The 17,225-nt window shown below is 38.1% G+C and overlaps 1 protein-coding gene across 8 annotated transcripts in view; it reads left to right on the forward strand.

The window, feature by feature from the left end:
- Positions 1 to 17,225, forward strand: part of PPP3CC (protein phosphatase 3 catalytic subunit gamma) — an 80,031-nt gene that overhangs the window by 22,758 nt on the left and 40,048 nt on the right. For all 8 annotated transcript variants that reach the window (XM_024995829.2, XM_024995826.2, XM_024995825.2 and 5 more), the window contains 2 exon segments: positions 9,938 to 10,135; positions 10,505 to 10,629. In XM_024995829.2, coding sequence (XP_024851597.1) covers positions 9,938 to 10,135; positions 10,505 to 10,629 — 323 coding nt within the window.

Raw genomic sequence — 17,225 nt, forward strand, 5'->3', positions numbered from 1 at the left:
TTTTTTTCTTTTTACCCCATTTTAATAAAGCAAAGAGCTCTCACAATAGTTTTGAGTTAATTAAAAGTTGGAGAATGCCAAACAGAGCTAATAATTTCTATTAATCCTTTAAAAATATTTTTAATAAGGTAAAGGATCAAATCTTTGTGTAACCTAATGGTCCTTTAATTGGGTAGACCCAAAGATATTATAGGCGTAAGAGACATCTTTACAGTTTTATTGTTCTGAATTTGGAGTAGAACAAAATCAAAGGGAATTGTTGTGTGACAAAATACCAGTTGTGACTATCCAAAAGTGAGGAGTAGTTAAAGGCAGTATATTTAAAAATACAGCAATAAGTGACACTGTTTATTAGGAATGTCATCTTTTTTCTAAAAGTAAGGAATGTAAAAAAAAGAAGACTTACAAGTTTGTCAAAAGAAAAAAAAGCACAGAATTAACAGGATACTTGGATTTAAGGATTTAAGGAATGTCTTCTTGGCACAGAATAACTTTGCCCTTTTAATAGAAAGAAAATCAAATTCTAGTTTTCCTTTATTTATTACTCATGAAAGCATTTACATTAAAAGGATTTATAAGCCTTTATTCCTTTATGATAAATCCCTCACGTTTGACCAGTTTTGGCAGAAATTCTGATGTATTTTCTTTCTCTTGTCGAAGGTGGTTTTGTTTTTGTACAAACCCAGACAAATAAAATATACCAGTTCTCAGATTTTCTACTTTTATTAAGGTCTACTGTCTAATTTATCTATAGCTATACTCTGTCATTTTTGATACAACCAGAAATCCCCCTCCCAGCTTTATTAAGATAAAATTGACATACATAATTTTGTGAGTTTAAGGTGTATAATATGTTAATTTGATATAGTTATATTCTGCAAAATGATTATTTACCACAATGGTGTTAGCTGACAACATATAAACACCGTATAATGACCATATTTTTTTTGTGGTGAGACAGACATTTCTTATTCTAAAATACAAGATTATTCTCTTTATTTCTAGATAACCCAAAACATATCTGATACTATGCATTCACATTTCCGTGTCTTTACATGCATTCTTTTACGTTCTTTCAAAATCAGTAACAAAAGACATTGTTAAGAGTTAAAGGTTGAATGAGAGGGGAATAGTGAGGGTATTAGAAATGAGTAATCTTATAACTTTCAGAGAGTTACAAATTAAAAGGGCTTTTATTGCCTGTGGATTAATTGGTCTCTAAATTCTCTTTAGGGTAATGCCAATTAGTCTTTTCCAGGTTTTGTGTCTCCTGCCTGTGTGAATGCTAAGTTCATTGGTGTCCGACTCTTTGCAACCCCATGGACTGTAGTCTACCCAGGCTCCTCTGTTCATGGGATTTTCCAGGCAAGAATACTGGAATGGGTTGCCATTTCCTCCTACAGGGGATCTTCCTGACCCAGGGATTGAACCTGTGTCTCCTGAAATGGCAGATGGATTCTTTACCACTGAACCACCAGGAAAGCCTCTTTGTATCTCCTGTGCTGTGCTTAGTCGCTCAGTTTTATCTGACTCTTTTTGACCCCATGGACTGTAGCCCGCCAGGCTCCTCTATCCACGGTATCAGATCCGATCTGGTGTCTATGCAGAGTTGCTGTTAAATTACTTTACCTGAGGTCTTATCTTGAAACATACAGATCTGAAACATCTGGTGTGAGAAAGTTTGAGCTCAGATAGTCTGTGATGTATGTTGTGGTTTGGTTTGGCTCACTTTATTTGTCCTTTGAGTCATAGTACAGTTATAAGTTGGGACTTCTGTTTCGATTCTGAGAGGTGTCTCATGTTAGTTTCTTGTGCGTATAAAAGTGTATTTGTGATTGTTGAACAGTCTAAGGAAAAAACTTTGACTTCAAGAATTCAATATTAGTTTTCCACTGCTGTGTAACAAATTATCAAAAACTTAGTGGCTTAAAACAATGATTTTTTAAGCTCAAAGTTGTGTGGCTCAGAGGTACATTCATGGCATAGACTTCTCTGCTCAACAGCTCAAAGGCTGAAATCAAAGTGCCCACCAGGGTGAGTTTACATGTGGAGGCTCGGGGAAGAATCTGACATTAGCACGTTCAGGTTATTGATAGTTCCTTGTGGTAGTAGGAATGAAGTCTGTATTTTTCTCTGGGGGCCACTCCTTGCTCCTAGAGGCTGCCTTCATTCCTTACTCCGTGGCCTCCTCTGTCTCCAAGCTAACGATGGAGAACTTATACGTCGAATCCCTTTCATGTTTCAGATCTCTCAACTCCTATGTCTAACCTCTAGATCCAGATGCAAAGGTCTCCTGTGCTTAGGTCAGGTGTACCTGGACAATCTCCTATTTTAAGGTCATCTGATATGGGACCTTACTTATGCTTTCAGACTTCCTTCCTTCCAGCAATACCTACACTGTGGTTTGATGGAGTAACTGGGAGAAGGTGTGTGGATACCATGGGCCAGGCATCTTGAGGGGTCTATCTCCCACTCACCCCAGTGCCTTTGTGTGTTTTGAAGCATAAGCCACAGAGCTTCCTCCTTGTCATCTTAGTAACTCTTGGTCATTTATAGGTGTAACTTAAATTTGATGTTGAATTTTTGAATGTCACTGCTAAGAGTCAGTTTGGGGTACAGCTCTGCTGATTTGAGAAAAGTCTTATTTATGTATGAAACTGATTAGCATAGGGAAGGTTATTGACAACGGGATTGCCTTTTTTGCCTTTGGCATTTCTTATTTTTCTTTTAGTAAATTTTTTAAATAAAAACTTGGAAAAATGTAGGGCAAAGCAGATAGGGAAAAAAAAGCCATCTGTAGTCCAAACACATACTTTCATCCTATTCTTCTAATTTTTATTGTTCACTAAAAGAATATCAGTATGCTTATGTAGTGTACAAAATAATTATATACTAACTTCTTATATATATATATTTTTCTGATTATAGAAGTGATACAGGGTAATTGGAGAAAATTTAAAAAATAGGCAAGCTGGAAAAATAAGATAATTTAGAATCTTGTTACCTAGCACTAATACTTGGGTATATTTCTTTACTGCCTTGTCTAATGCATTGAAAGTGAAAGTGAAGTAGCTCAGTCGTGTCCGACTCTTTGCAACCCCGTGGACTGTAGCCCACCAGGCTCTTCCGTCCATGGGATTCTCCAGGCAAGAATACTGGAGTGGGTTGCCATTTCCTTCTCCAGGGGATCTTCCTGACCCAGGGATTGAACCCAGGTCTCCCACATTGCAGGCAGATCCTTTAACCTCTGACCCACCAGGGAAGCCCAGGTCTAATGCATTATTTAGTCACAATTTAGATCATATTATATGAATTTATTTTTAAACAGAGTTAACACTGGGACACTTAACAATTTTAAATAAAAGATATTTGGTGTATTACTTATCACCCAGGAGTTTTTTTGTATCTTAATCTTTAAAAGTGACTTTGTTAATTCTGGGTGAATTTTAAATTCATAAATAAGTTTTTTATTTAAAAAATTTTACATGCATATGTACACATACATATATGTGTATATATATATACACACACACACACACACACATATATATATGTATAATCACTATTTTGTGGGAAAAAGAGAATTCCATTGTCTTTTCAAATTGACTCACTCCCTCTGAGTCCCTGACAGCTGAGTTTTCACCCTACCTTATATTTTAATGCCATCCATGGACCAAGGACAGTGGTGTTTCCATTGGCTCTACTTCCCTCTTGCTTCTTGAGACAAGATGCCATGACCCTGGCTCCCTCTGGGGAATAGCAGCTCAGAAAAAGAAAGTGCTTTGAAAAGAGGTCTTTAAAGAACGTTCCAGACTTAGAGAGTGAAAGAGAGCACCATGTGCCTCCTCTCCCCTCTTCTTCTGACTTCTTAGACTGACTATGCTCAGTCCCTCAGTCATGTCCCATTCTTTGTGACCCCATGGACTGTAGCCTGCCAGTTTCCTCTGTCCATGGAATTTTCCAGGCAAGAATACTGGGATGGGTTGCCATTTCCTACACCAGGGGATCTTGCTGACCGAGGGATGGAACTGTGTCTCTTACATCTCCTGCACTGGCAGATTCTTTACAACTGGCATCACCTGGGACGGACTAGAATGCTAAAATGTCCTACCTGAAGATGCAGACTGATAGAGGTCTCAGTGCGGTATTTTCCTGCTGAAACATTAATAGACCGGGCATTCGCTATATGAATTATTAAAGAATACAGAAAATCACTATTTACTTGGTGATGAAAATAGTTTGTTTTATTACTTACTGTGCTTCTACTTTTGAGGAGAGAGATGAGGCAAAGACAAATGCTTTGTTTTGTAATATTCCTTGCAAAATGTCCAAAATGTGATTTGGATTTGGTCATCAACCATGTCAACAATGATTCTGTTTTAACAGTGGGGTGAAAAAAATCCTTCTATTAATGCTTTTCTTAGGATTGAGAAGGAACTGAAATGGAAGACGTGTACACGAGTGGAAGTTTGATTCTCTGAGTTACATAATCTTACATAAGGAGCCGCTGACTCATTGGAAAAGACCCTGATGCTAGGAAAGATTGAGGGCAGGAGGAGAAGGGGGCAACAGAGGATGAGATGGTTGGATGGCATCACTGACTCAATGGACATGAGTTTGAGCAAACTCAGGGAGATAGTGAAGGGCAGAGGAGCCTGACTCTGCAGTCCATGGGGTTGCAAAGAGTCCATCATGGCTTAGCAGCTGAACAATAATAACAACAATGAAAACTCTTAAGATTTATTCTCTTAACTTTCTTATATATTATACAGCAGTGTTAGCTATTACCATTACAGTACCTTATATTCCTAGTACTTATTTACCTTTTCACTGAAAATTTGTATCTTGCTACCCCTTTCCTCCATTTCTCCCTCCTCCCACCCTTCTCCTTTGGTAACTGTGAGTCTGATCTCCTGTTCTATGAGAATCGTTTTTAGATTCCATATGTAAGTGCTACCATACAGGATTTTGTCTTTCTTTGCCTGACATATTTCACTTTTAGCATGATGCCTTCAAATCCATCCATATTGTTGCAAATTATAAGACTTTCTCATTTTTTAAGGCTGAATAATACTCCATTGTGTACGTATGTACCATAACATCTTTGTTCATCCATCAATGGACACACAGGTTCTTTCCATAACATGTTAAATTGTACATGCCTCTTAGACATCTGAGTAGATGTTAAATAGACTGTTGGATTTAACAGTCTGGAGGGCTCATCAGTTTTCAGAAGGTTTATGTTGAAATTCTTGGTTGTATTTGTACAAACAACTCCCTTTATAATCATGTTGCAGCTAGTTTAATTATGAAATAAAATCATTTCTACAGTTTTTACTTTCTCATTTATTTATGTATTTGGCTGTGCTGGGTCTTAAGTTTTGACACACATGATCTTTAGTTGGCATGTGGGATCTAGTTCCCTGACCAGGAATTGAACCCAGGATTCCTGCATTGGGAGCACAGAATCTTAGCCACTGGACCACTAGGAAAGTCCCTTATTTTTAAAGATAAAAAGCTGAATGATTTCCCTCCACTGTTTTTTATGACTATTTTTTTTTAATGTGGATACACTTTAAGTAGCCTGTTCTTTTTTAAACAATTACTTAATTATTATTTATTTTTGGTTGCACTGGATCTCCGTTGCCTTGCGTGGCCTTTCTCTAGTTGTGATGAGCAAGAGCTGCTGCCTAGTTCCTCACTGTGGTGGCTTCTCTAGTTGTGGAGCACAGTCTCTAGTAGCTGTGGCTCACAGGCCTGAGAGCGTGCAGGAGCTGTGGTGTGTGGGCTCAATAGCCGCAGCTCGTGGGCTCAGTAGCTGCAGCTCGTGGGCTCTGGAGCGCGGGCTCAGTAGTTGTGGCGCATGGGCTTAGTTGCTCCATGGCATGTGGGATCCTCCCGGACCTGGGATTGAACCTTGTTTCCTGCATTGGCAGGTGGATTCCTAGCCACCAGGGAAGGCCTAAGTGGCCTTTTCTAGTACCAGTCATCTTTGAATAACAAGAACCTCCTCTCCCCCCCCAAAAAAAGTGTACTGTAGTTTGTTAACCCCTAAATTATCATATTTCTGGGTAAATGACGTTTTGATTCATAGTCAAAATTTTTTTAACTCTATGCTTGCGTTTTGAGACCCTTTAATCCCTCTATTAACCCGCTTTCTTGTTGATAAGGATTGTAGCTTTTAAAATGATGAGCCTAGGTTAAAAATAAAGGATCCAGTCCCCCAAGTGACAATATGAAATAACCAATAAAGCAATAACTTGAGTGCTGGCACTACCAACATTTTGATTCTTTCATTTAAAAACGCCTAATTTGGTCCTGAAACATTGTAAGTCAACTGTACTTCAATAAAACTTATATATATTTAGAAAAAAAATTAAAATGCCTACTTTGGTTAGCATAATTTTTTTAACAAATAAAATGTCTGGAATTACTTATTACTCTTGTAATTACACTTGAGTATCTTTTCTTGGAAATTTGAAAAATTGTCCTAAGACTTGGTTTTGGAAGGATGATAGGTTTAGAAATGGAATAAAGAGGCAACACAGCCACAGAAATGAAGAAGGGGAACTTCTATGTCTGGCGGCATATGGTTTATTTATGACTTGAAAGGATACAAGTACTAAACCTCAGTGTTACAGTCTAAATACTTCATAGTTTAAAGCATGGGTAAGATGTTAGAAGCTTAAACTTCAGAGTCCAAGTGCTTAGATTGTATTTTTTTAATCAGTGAAATTCTGTAGGTCATTAAAGGCAGTTTGAAACTTGTTAAAACTCAAACTTGGGCTTGAACACGTGTATATACATAATATTTAAGTTTTCATTCTAGTCTTATTCTTGTTCCGCTAAATCCATATTTATCCAAACCAGTCTGACTTAGAAAGTGTGGTCTGTGAACCAGTGTCTGTCCACCAATTGGTGCTAAGTGAAGTAAGTACAGAGAGTAGTGAGCATTTAAAAACTTTCATAGCAGCTCGACATCAGCACAACATCTGTGCCTGTGATTATTTTTCTAGTAATTTATTCTTACTGCATTTTACAAAGTTTAGTTTTCTACCTGTTGGTGCTAGGGTGGGGGCAGTTCCCAAGACAGTTTATGAAGCATTTCTCTAGATCCCCTTTTTTTCCACTCAGAAATTCTGCACTCCTTGTATCCATGTGGCCACATAAGGGCTGGGAGTAAGGACACGAAGACGAGTAAACTGTGCCTGTGTGATGACTGAGAATGAAGGTGCTGATTATCTGAGCTTAGTGGGCATGAGCTTTGCAACCCCATGGAGTGCAGCACACCAGGCTCCCCCGTTCTTCACTTCTGGACTTTGTTCAAAATTCATATCAACTGAATCAGTGATGCTATCTAACTATCTCATCCTCTGTTGCTCCCTTCTCTTCCTGCCCTCAATCTTTCCCAGTATCAGGGTCTTTTCCAGTGAGTCGGCTCTTCGCATCAGGTGGCCATAGTATTGGAGCTTCAGCTTCAGCATCAGTCCTTCCAAGGAATATTCACGGTTAATCTACTTTGGGATTGACTGATTTGATCTCCTTGCAGTCCAAGGGACTCTCAAGAGTCTTCTCTAACACCACAGTTTGAAAGCATCAGTTCTTCAGCTCTCAGCTTTCTTATGGTCCACCTCTTACATCCATACATGACTACTGGAAAAAATGGGTCACCTGCTTGATGGCTCTGTAGTGGGTCTAATGGCAACCTCCTCCAAGAGGGCTTACGCCACACGCTGTGCCTACTCTATACTATTGCTTGTTTCTCCCATAATTTTGAAGCAAATCCCAAATAGCATTTACCTTCATTTAAAAATATTTCAGTAAGAATCACTAAAATACAAAAGGTTTATTATTATTATTTAACACAACCATAGTACCATTGCTATTTTAGTAAAAATGTAAGTAAACTTGTTCAGGACTAACCTTTACCCTGTTTTATAGACTCACTAGATGAGTGAATAAAAAACCCATCATAATATTTTTGTCTTATAATAGATGTAGATTATCCTATTAAGATAGTATATTGGTGTACGGTATGAATCACACAAGTTAACACTAAATTTGTCCTCCAAATTGAGGTGGTTTGAGAGTGAAAGGGGATGCTGTTAACAGTTACACTAGGAGAATGACTGAAATCTAGGACTGTCTTGAGTAAACTGGGGTGTATGTGGTCCCCTTCCGGAGAAGGCAATGGCAACCCACTCCAGTACTCTTGCTTGGAAAATCCCACGGATGGAGGAGCCTGGTAGGCTGCAGTCCATGGGGTCACTAAGAGTCAGACATGACTGAGCGACTTCACTTTCACTTTTCACTTTCATGCATTGGAGAAGGAAATGGCAGCTCACTCCAGTGTTCTTGCCTGGAGAATCCCAGGGACGGGAGAGCCTGGTGGGCTGCCGTCTATGGGGTCGCACAGAGTTGGACACGACTGAAGCGACTTAGCAGCAGCAGCAGCAGCAGCATGTCATCCCCTGTCTCAGTGTAATATTTGCCGGTTGGATAGCTACTATGATTTCTTTCAGTGGGCTTTGAATAGTCAAAATGAGCCAAGTTGCAGCCAAGAGTATTACAAAACCTACTATAGGACTTTCTTTACTTTTGAATAATACAAAATGGTATGGCTAGAGCAAGTTTAAAATTGTGTAAGTGCCTGTAGAAGTTGGTTCTTAATAACACTTCCATAAAGCTAGAAGTGAAATCATCAGACATAAGCACAGATTAAAATGAACCCCTCTGTTGGGACTTCCCCAGCAGTACAGTGGTTGGGACTCTGTGCTCCTGGTTCACAGGGCACGGGTTTGATCCCTGGTCAGGTAACTTGGATCCCATGTGACCAAAAATGAAAAAGAAATAACATGAACCTCTTCTTTAAAATGTATGGTTTATAGACTTATGGCTATAGGTCACAGGAAATCTAAAAGTAGACTGTTTTAAAGATAGGTAAAAGAAGAGATGATAGCCAGTTTTAAAACATCAAAAATTTTTTTCTGTTCAAGTTACTAATTTACTGTGATGTTGTATATAATCTTTATATCTAGTGTAAACTGAAGTTAGTTGTTAGCATTTCCAGATTAGAAAACAAAACTAGGCCTCCCATATCTATTTTTCTTAAGTTTGTGCTCTGTTACTATAGCAAGTTATTTTGTGAAAGAGCTCCATTCTGTTAGTTGTGTTCTTATTATGACTAATATTTTAAGCGACTACCTTTTAATAGGGCTTCTCTTGTGGCTCAGCTGGTAAAAGAATCCGCCTGCAATGCAGGAGACCTGGGTTTGATTCTTGGGTTGGGAAGATCCCCTGGAGAAGGGAAAGGCTACCCACTCCAGTATCCTGGCCTGGAGAATTCCATGGACTATATAGTCCATGGGGTCACAAAGAGTTGGAGACAACTGAGTGACTTTCACCTTTTAATAATACATACATACACTTGTGTTTGTATTAATAATAGAATCATACATTGCATTAGTAGTAAAATCATACATTTATGATTCCCCTAAATAGGAACTGAAGTCAAACTTCCAAGACATGGCTTCATTATGTCTATTCTTTGAAGGAAATAAATGCATTTTTAGTAGTGTTGTGGTTTCTTGTCCTTCATTTTTTAAACCGTAGTTTCTTTTTGAATACTTTTTCATAGAAAAAATATATTCATTGTCTCACTGTTAGCTTATTTACTGAATCAAGTGTTTCATGTTTATATGTAAGGCATAATTTATACACCTCTAGATCTTTTAAATGACTTTGTGGCCTTCTAAAAAATTAGAATCAATCATCTATAATATATAGTATCTTTAGTTTTTTCCCCCATGTAGTTCTGGTGCTGTGGATGTTAAATCATGGTGATGTTTTAGACTTAATTTGTTATGTAAAAGTGATGTGTTTATGGGGGTTTTCTATATCTTCAGCTGTTTAAATTTTTTTTTTCTTTTCTTTCTAGCTGTCCCCTTTCCTCCGACCCAGCGGCTTTCTTTGAAGGAAGTATTTGAGAATGGGAAACCTAAAATTGATGTTTTGAAAAACCATTTGGTGAAGGAAGGGCGACTGGAAGAGGAAGTAGCCTTAAAAATAATCAATGATGGGGCTGCCATACTGAGACAAGAGAAGACTATGATAGAAGTAGATGCTCCAGTCACGGGTATGAGAAGGGTCTGCACAGTGGCACTTAGATTTGCGCTAGATTGAGGAATGACTACAGATTTGAGCTAGTTTGAGGAATGATTACAAATCATCATCGACTAAAATGTGTAATAATTATTCTAGGAATTGTGAGCAGTCTCACGATTGTTTGATATGTTTATTTTTCATTGAAGAAATACAATTTAAAATGTCTAATATTTCCAGTAGGACTGTTTCAAATTGATAGATTACCTGCAGTTATCAAGCAGTCCAGTCAAAAGCTAGAATGATTTAAGTTAAAAGTTAAACTGTGGTCTTAATAGTGTAATGCTCTTTCTCTTCTAAAACATAATTTTTCGCCTCACCTTATGTCTTTTTTCCCTCCTAGTATGTGGTGACATTCATGGACAATTCTTTGACCTGATGAAGTTGTTTGAAGTTGGAGGATCACCTAGTAATACACGCTACCTCTTTCTGGGTGACTACGTGGACAGAGGCTATTTCAGTATAGAGGTAAATATTAAACTGGATATATTGAAACTATCATATTGTATTCTTAATATTTTTTAATTTTCTTTCTTCAGTAGAAGAAATTAAAATGAACACTTGCAGGATTTATAAACTTTGTTACTTTCATTAAGTAAAATGATAGAAATTGATATTAAAAAACTATTTCTTTTATTTGCCAGTAAAAATCTGACATGTGGAAGGCTGTATTAACCCAGTTTTGCAAACAACTTAAGTGTTTACCAACCTTTCCTCTTTGGAGGTAGTGTACAGGCTATATATAAATAACTTAAATTGCTTTTCACCCTAAATGGGGTTTGGATTAGCTCACCTTAATTGTAAAACCACAAGCTGTTGGGCTACACTGAATGCATAGATTAACTGCCAATGCTAAATAATCAGGCATTTAACCTATTGTAGGAATAATTTCTGATACTATTGCACATAGTAAGTACATGTTCATTGAAGGAAAAATAATTACAGTTAATGAAGTTAATGAAAACTCACAATTTATATATTTTGAAAACTGTATGATGACAGAAAAATGGTTAGATTTAAAACAAAGTATTAATATAAGCTTTTACATATAAAAAATAAAACTATTTTAAAACCTAACAGAGGGACTTCTCTGGTGGTCCATTGGTTAAGATTCTATGCTCCCAGTGCAGGGGGCCCAGGTTCTATCCCTGGTCAGGGAACTAGATCCCACAAACCACACCGCAACAAAGATCGAAAATCTTGCATGCTACAACTAAGACCTAAATAAATACTTTTTAAAAAGCTAGCAGAAGGACTTAGTACATTCATATTTAATGTCTATTGATTTAGCTGTATGTGGTCGGCAAAGAAAAGTAGCTTTTGAAATAGTTCAGGTAATTGAATTATTGTGTCCCCAGAATAGGTTTGAGATGAGACATCGAGTCCGCTTGTTGTTCTCGAAGTCCTCAGTTCTGCCTCTCCCTCACAGCGGGGGCTCACTGTACTAAGTACGCTTCTGGTGGCTAAAGGTTTATTGTTCATGCAGCATGTCTGCTAAATACAAGTCAACCATGTCACCTGGTTCTCAACAAGAGAAGCAGCTGTGGTTCTAAAGCTGCCAAAAAAACAAGAAACAGGAGAAATGGATCTTACTCTTCAGTTAGACAGTCTAAATTCATGAGTCAGAAAACCTCAGGGTTGTCTTGCCAGTATCCCAAATTCTAAATGCTTTGCCTCCAGACTGCCCCTGCATTGGGAGCACAGAGTCTTACCTGCCGGATTACCAGGGAAATCTCTCTGTTAGGTTTTGACACATTGTAGGCACGACTGAGCGCCTTCCCTTTCACTTTTCACTTTCATGCATTGGAGAAGGAAATGGCAACCCACTCCAGTGTTCTTAACCTGGAGAATCCCAGGGATGGTGGGCTGCTGTCTGTGGGGTCACACAGAGTCGGACACGACTGAAGTGACGCAGCAGCAGCAGCAGGCACTCGGTATTTGTTGGTTGACTGGATGTTAATAAATCATAGGTTGTATTTGGCTTTATCTTGTTACTTGATGTTTGGCTACCTTAAAGTGTTTTTCTGGAGTAGTTTAAGAGATAAATTAATCAAAACTTTAAAGTGACAGTGCTGTATCACACCAGTTTTAAAATTAAACTGTAGGAGATATCTGGTGTTAGTTGGAAGTCACTTATAAACCAATAAGGTTATAGATTTCTGTAAGCTACAGCTTAGTCCAACATGATATAAGTATATAATTGAACAATAATTTTTTATCAATGTGCTTGATAAACATGAATGTTATGTTTGTCAAACAGGAAAATAAGGTAATGGAGCCCTGATGACAATTTTTTGTTATAAATAGTCATTTTTGGGGGTAGAAAAATGGGGAAATGCAGAATCTAACAAAAACATTTATAAATGAAATAATTACTGTTACTATTTTGTTATATTTCCTTGCATTTTTTTCTCCTTTTACATGTATATACAATTTTCAAAGAAAGTTGAGATTGTTTTGTACGTTCTCTTTTGTAATCGTTTCCCCCTCCTGAACGTTGTGTTGAGAACACTTTTCTCTGTCATTAAAATTTCTCTAAAAACGTGATCAGCGGCATAAATACCATAATTTATTTCACCATTCCTCTTTGGATAATTCAGTTTGTAGCAGGTACTGCTTATTGTCTACTTTTTCTCTTCCTATTCCTTACTAGCAAAATCCTTGTTTTGTTCAAATAAATGGGATTGGGGGTTCAGGGAGAACTTTCAGTGCTGGGGAGGGAAGGCCCTTATCCCAGCCCAAGGGGATGAATTCTTCTGGCTGGTTTGAGCCAGTCATGGCAGTCCACTCCCTGGTACTAGGTGATTAGTCTAAGTAAACATGGGATCCTCTTTTACCCAGTAGTATATAAAGAGATCTTTTGATAATCATGACCTTTCTTTGTTGTGTACAAAAAATCATAAAATTGTATCCTGATGTATAGTACGAGGGAATAAAACTTGAAATTAGGGGCCAAGAAGTATACCAACCGAATTACATTGTAGAGTGGATGTGCATTGTGCTTTTTATAGCTCATTACTTCAGAAAGGTTAGTTGGTCATTTCAGAAGGCAGAAATAAGGACCAAATAAATCCAAAGGTATATCACGTTCTTGGAAAGGTAAGTATAGAAAAGAGAAAGTGCTTTCTATGTTTATATATGAATTTAATCTAATTTTTCCTTGGAATATTGTGAAAGTTGGTATGTTGCAAACGGAAGTCAGGCCCCAAAAGGGAAAAGCCATCTAATTATATTTGTATGTGTCTGTGTGTTTACATTTTATAATGGTTGTTTTGCATTATCTTCCTTAAAACATACACATATTTTGATCTAACAATTTCACTTTTTGTGAAATTATACTACAGATATAATTATGTACAATGACCTGAATGGTTTGTCACATAAAGTTCTACTTGGCGAGCTACAGTCATGGGGTCGCAAAGAGTCAGACATGACTAAGCAACTTAGCACACAGGCATGCAAAGCATCCTGCAACAAAGAATTGTTTATGTTAATAGTACCTAAGTTGAGAGACATTGTTATCATTCTGGGGATGTGAAGATAAACAAGCATAACCAAGTCCTTTCTTGTGTTTTCTAGTAAGAGAGACAGCATCTTTATATTTGTTTAGTGTCCATGAAAATCAAGTCAGGGTAAAGGACTAAAGGGGACAGGAGTAGCTCATTTGGGGCTTCCCTGGTAGCTCTGATGGTAAAGAATCCGCCTGCAATGCAGGAGACCCACATTCGATCGCTGGGTCAGGAAGTTCTCCTGGAGAAAGGAATGGCTGCCCACTCCAATACTCTTGCCTGGAGAATCCCATGGACACAGGAACCTGACAGGCTACAGTCCAGGGAGTCACAAAGAGTTGGACGTGACTAAGCAACTAACCGGAGAAGGCAATGGCAACCCACTCCAGTACTCTTTGCCTGGAAAATCCCATGGATGGAGGAGCCTGGTAGGCTGCAGTCCATGGGGTCGCTAAGAGTCAGACACGACTGAGCGACTTCACTTTCACTTTTCACTTTCATGCATTGGAGAAAGAACTGGCAACCCACTCCAGTGTTCTTGCCTGGAGAATCCCAGGGACGGGGGAGCCTGGTGGGCTGCCGTCTAGGGGTCGCACAGAGTCGGACACGATTGAATCAACTTAGCAGCAGCAGCAGCAAGCAACTAACACTTTCACTTTCAATTTAGTTGGAGGTCAGGGAAGTTCTACTTGAAGAGGTAACATTTGAATAGAAAATGTGAATGACCTGAGAGAATGAGCCACCCGTAAATAGAGGTGGGGCGAGTACCTTCCAGGCAGAGGCCAAGTAGAGCTCTGAGGAAGGAACGAGCCTAAGACAGCTCAGGAACAGAAGCAAGGTCAGCGTGGCTAGACAAAATGAGTAAGGGGACAATGTGGATGGTGCATCAGAGAGATAGGCAGGGGTTGCATGATGTCAGGCTTTGCAAACCATGGTAGAGTTTGGGTTTTATTCTGAACGCAATGAAAATCCTCTAGAGCTTTTTTTGTTTATATGCTTTTTGTTTTTTAAGCATGGCAGTGATATAACTTCCATTCATGTTTTAGAACAGTTACTCTAGCTATTATGTGGTAGACTGACTCTAGGAGCCCAAGAGTGGGTTCAGGGAGACTGGTTAGAAGTCTCATTCAGGAATCAATAGGCAGAAGATGCTGGTGAATTAGTAGAGGACTCAGAGAAGTGTCTGGATTCAGAATTTTGATGTCTTTCCTTTTAGGAGGTAGGAAATCTTGGTTGAATTCAGCCCTTCAGGTCATGGCATATTTATTGCTAGTTTTTCCTAAAAAGTCCCTCTACTGGTTTTTTTTTTTTTAATCTGTGACCTCTATTTTCCTTACTCCCTCTCCCAAGTGTACACGTTTGTGTTGTATTTGGTATATACCTCAGGATACATATATTAATTATGTAACTTTTTAGCATATAACGTTTTTGAGGAAAAAATATTTTTTAGTTTTGCATAAATATATGGTGCTCTTCAGTCATTCTCAAACTCTTCGCAGGCATCATAATTACCCGGAGGGTTTTTTCAAAAACAAATTGCTAGACCCCACCCCAAAATTTCTGATTTTTTTAGGTCTGGGGTAGACCCTGGGAATCTCTGTATTCTAACAAGCTTCTGTTGATTTTGGTTTTCATGTATCATTATGTTTTACAGATCTATATGGGTTTCTGTCTATTCCATTGTATTCCGTAGTATAACATCTATGACATTTTAGTTCTCGTTCTCAATGGTGGACAACTTGGTTGACTCCAGTTTCTTTTTATAATGAACACTGTTGTGAGGAACACCCTTGTATAAATCCATTTATGGTCCCATGTTTTATTAGTAGTTCCTCTATGGCTTTCCCTAGTGGCTCAGTGGTAAAAAATCTGTCTGCTAATGCAGAAGACACGGGTTTAATCCCTGGGTCAGGAAGATCCCCTGAAGCAAGAAATGGCAATCCACTCCAGTATTCTTGCCTGGAGAATCCTGTGGACAAAGAAGCCTGGGGGGCTACAGTCAATGGGGTCACAAAAGAGTCGGACGTGACTGAGCAAGTCAACAGCAACGAAAAACAAAATGATGTATGAATAAGACTGGGATTGCTAGGGAAAAGGGTATGACCCATACATGAATTGAGTATTTCAGATCACTCTTTAGAATAGCTGTAACAGTCTATATGCCTACTAGCAACACCTAAGAATTCATGTTCTCTTTCCAGAATTTGGTTTTATCTCATTTTCTAACATTTACCAAAATGATGGGTATATTGTTGCTTCAATTAATATTTCTTTGATTACTAGTGCAATTAAACATCTTCTAATGTACTAGCCATTGTACCCATACGATCCACTGTTAAGAGTTTCTTATATGATCTTTCAGAGATAGGTTAAACATATACAGATATATTTATATATGTTTTAAAAATAAATGTATGCCACTTCTCTTATATCTTAAATTTTTATGTATTCATGGATTCAATTCAGTTCAGTTCAGTCATTCAGACGTGTCCGACTCTTTATGACCCCACGGACTGCAGCACACCAGACTTCCCTGTCCATCACCAACTCCTGGAGCTTGGATTTACGTGGATTAATACATGGATTAATTTCTGACCATTTTGTTCCACTGGTATATTTACTTACATATGTGCCAGGACCACTGTTTTAATTTAGAAATTGTACAGTATGTCTTAACACTCTTTTTCAGTGTTTTTCTGGCTGTTTCCTGGCTATTCATGCATGTTTATTTTTTCATATAAACTTAATTATCAGCTCATTAATTCCATAGAATAGCTTGTGGTATTTCTATTGGAAGTGCAATGAGTTTATAAACTTGGAAGAACTATATTCTTTTAATGCTGAATAATCCTATCCAAAAACAGGGAAAGTCTATTTGTTCATATCTCCTTTTGTGTCTTTCAGGAGTGTTTTTTCAAGTTATTCCTGGTATGAGTTTTGCATATTTCTTGTTAAGTTTATTCTTATGTGTTTAATCTTCTTTACTGCTGTTGTAAATGGAGTTTTGTCTACCACTGCGTCCTACATATTGTTTGTATATATGAAGGCTACTACTGGTTTCATATGTTGATTTTATATCCTTCCATGTTACTGGACTTTTTTATTATTTTAGTTAGTTGTATCATTGATTTTTCTGGAGTTTATCAGGTATGATCCTATATTATCTTCAAATAGGAACAGTTTTATTTTTACTCATTCTTAAGCCTCTCATTGACTTCTTTTGTGGAATTCAGTTGACTAATACCTCTAGTACAGTGTTGAATAGTAGTGGTGATAGTCCATATCCTTTTCTTGTTCCTGATTTTAGTGGAAATGTCTCTAGTGTTTCTCCACTAAATAAAATATAAGTTTTAGGACTAAGGTTGGAGAAGGCAATGGCACCCCACTCCAGTACTCTTGCCTGGAAAATCCCATGGACAGAGGAGCCTGGTAGGCTGCAGTCCATGAGGTTGCTAGGAGTCGGACACGACTGAGCGACTTCACTTTCGCTCTTCACTTTCACGCATTGGAGAAGGAAATGGCAACCCACTCCAGTGCTCTTGCCTGGAGAATCCC

The sequence above is a fragment of the Bos taurus genome, chromosome 8, assembly GCF_002263795.3.
Source record: "Bos taurus isolate L1 Dominette 01449 registration number 42190680 breed Hereford chromosome 8, ARS-UCD2.0, whole genome shotgun sequence".
NCBI lineage: Eukaryota > Metazoa > Chordata > Mammalia > Artiodactyla > Bovidae > Bos > Bos taurus.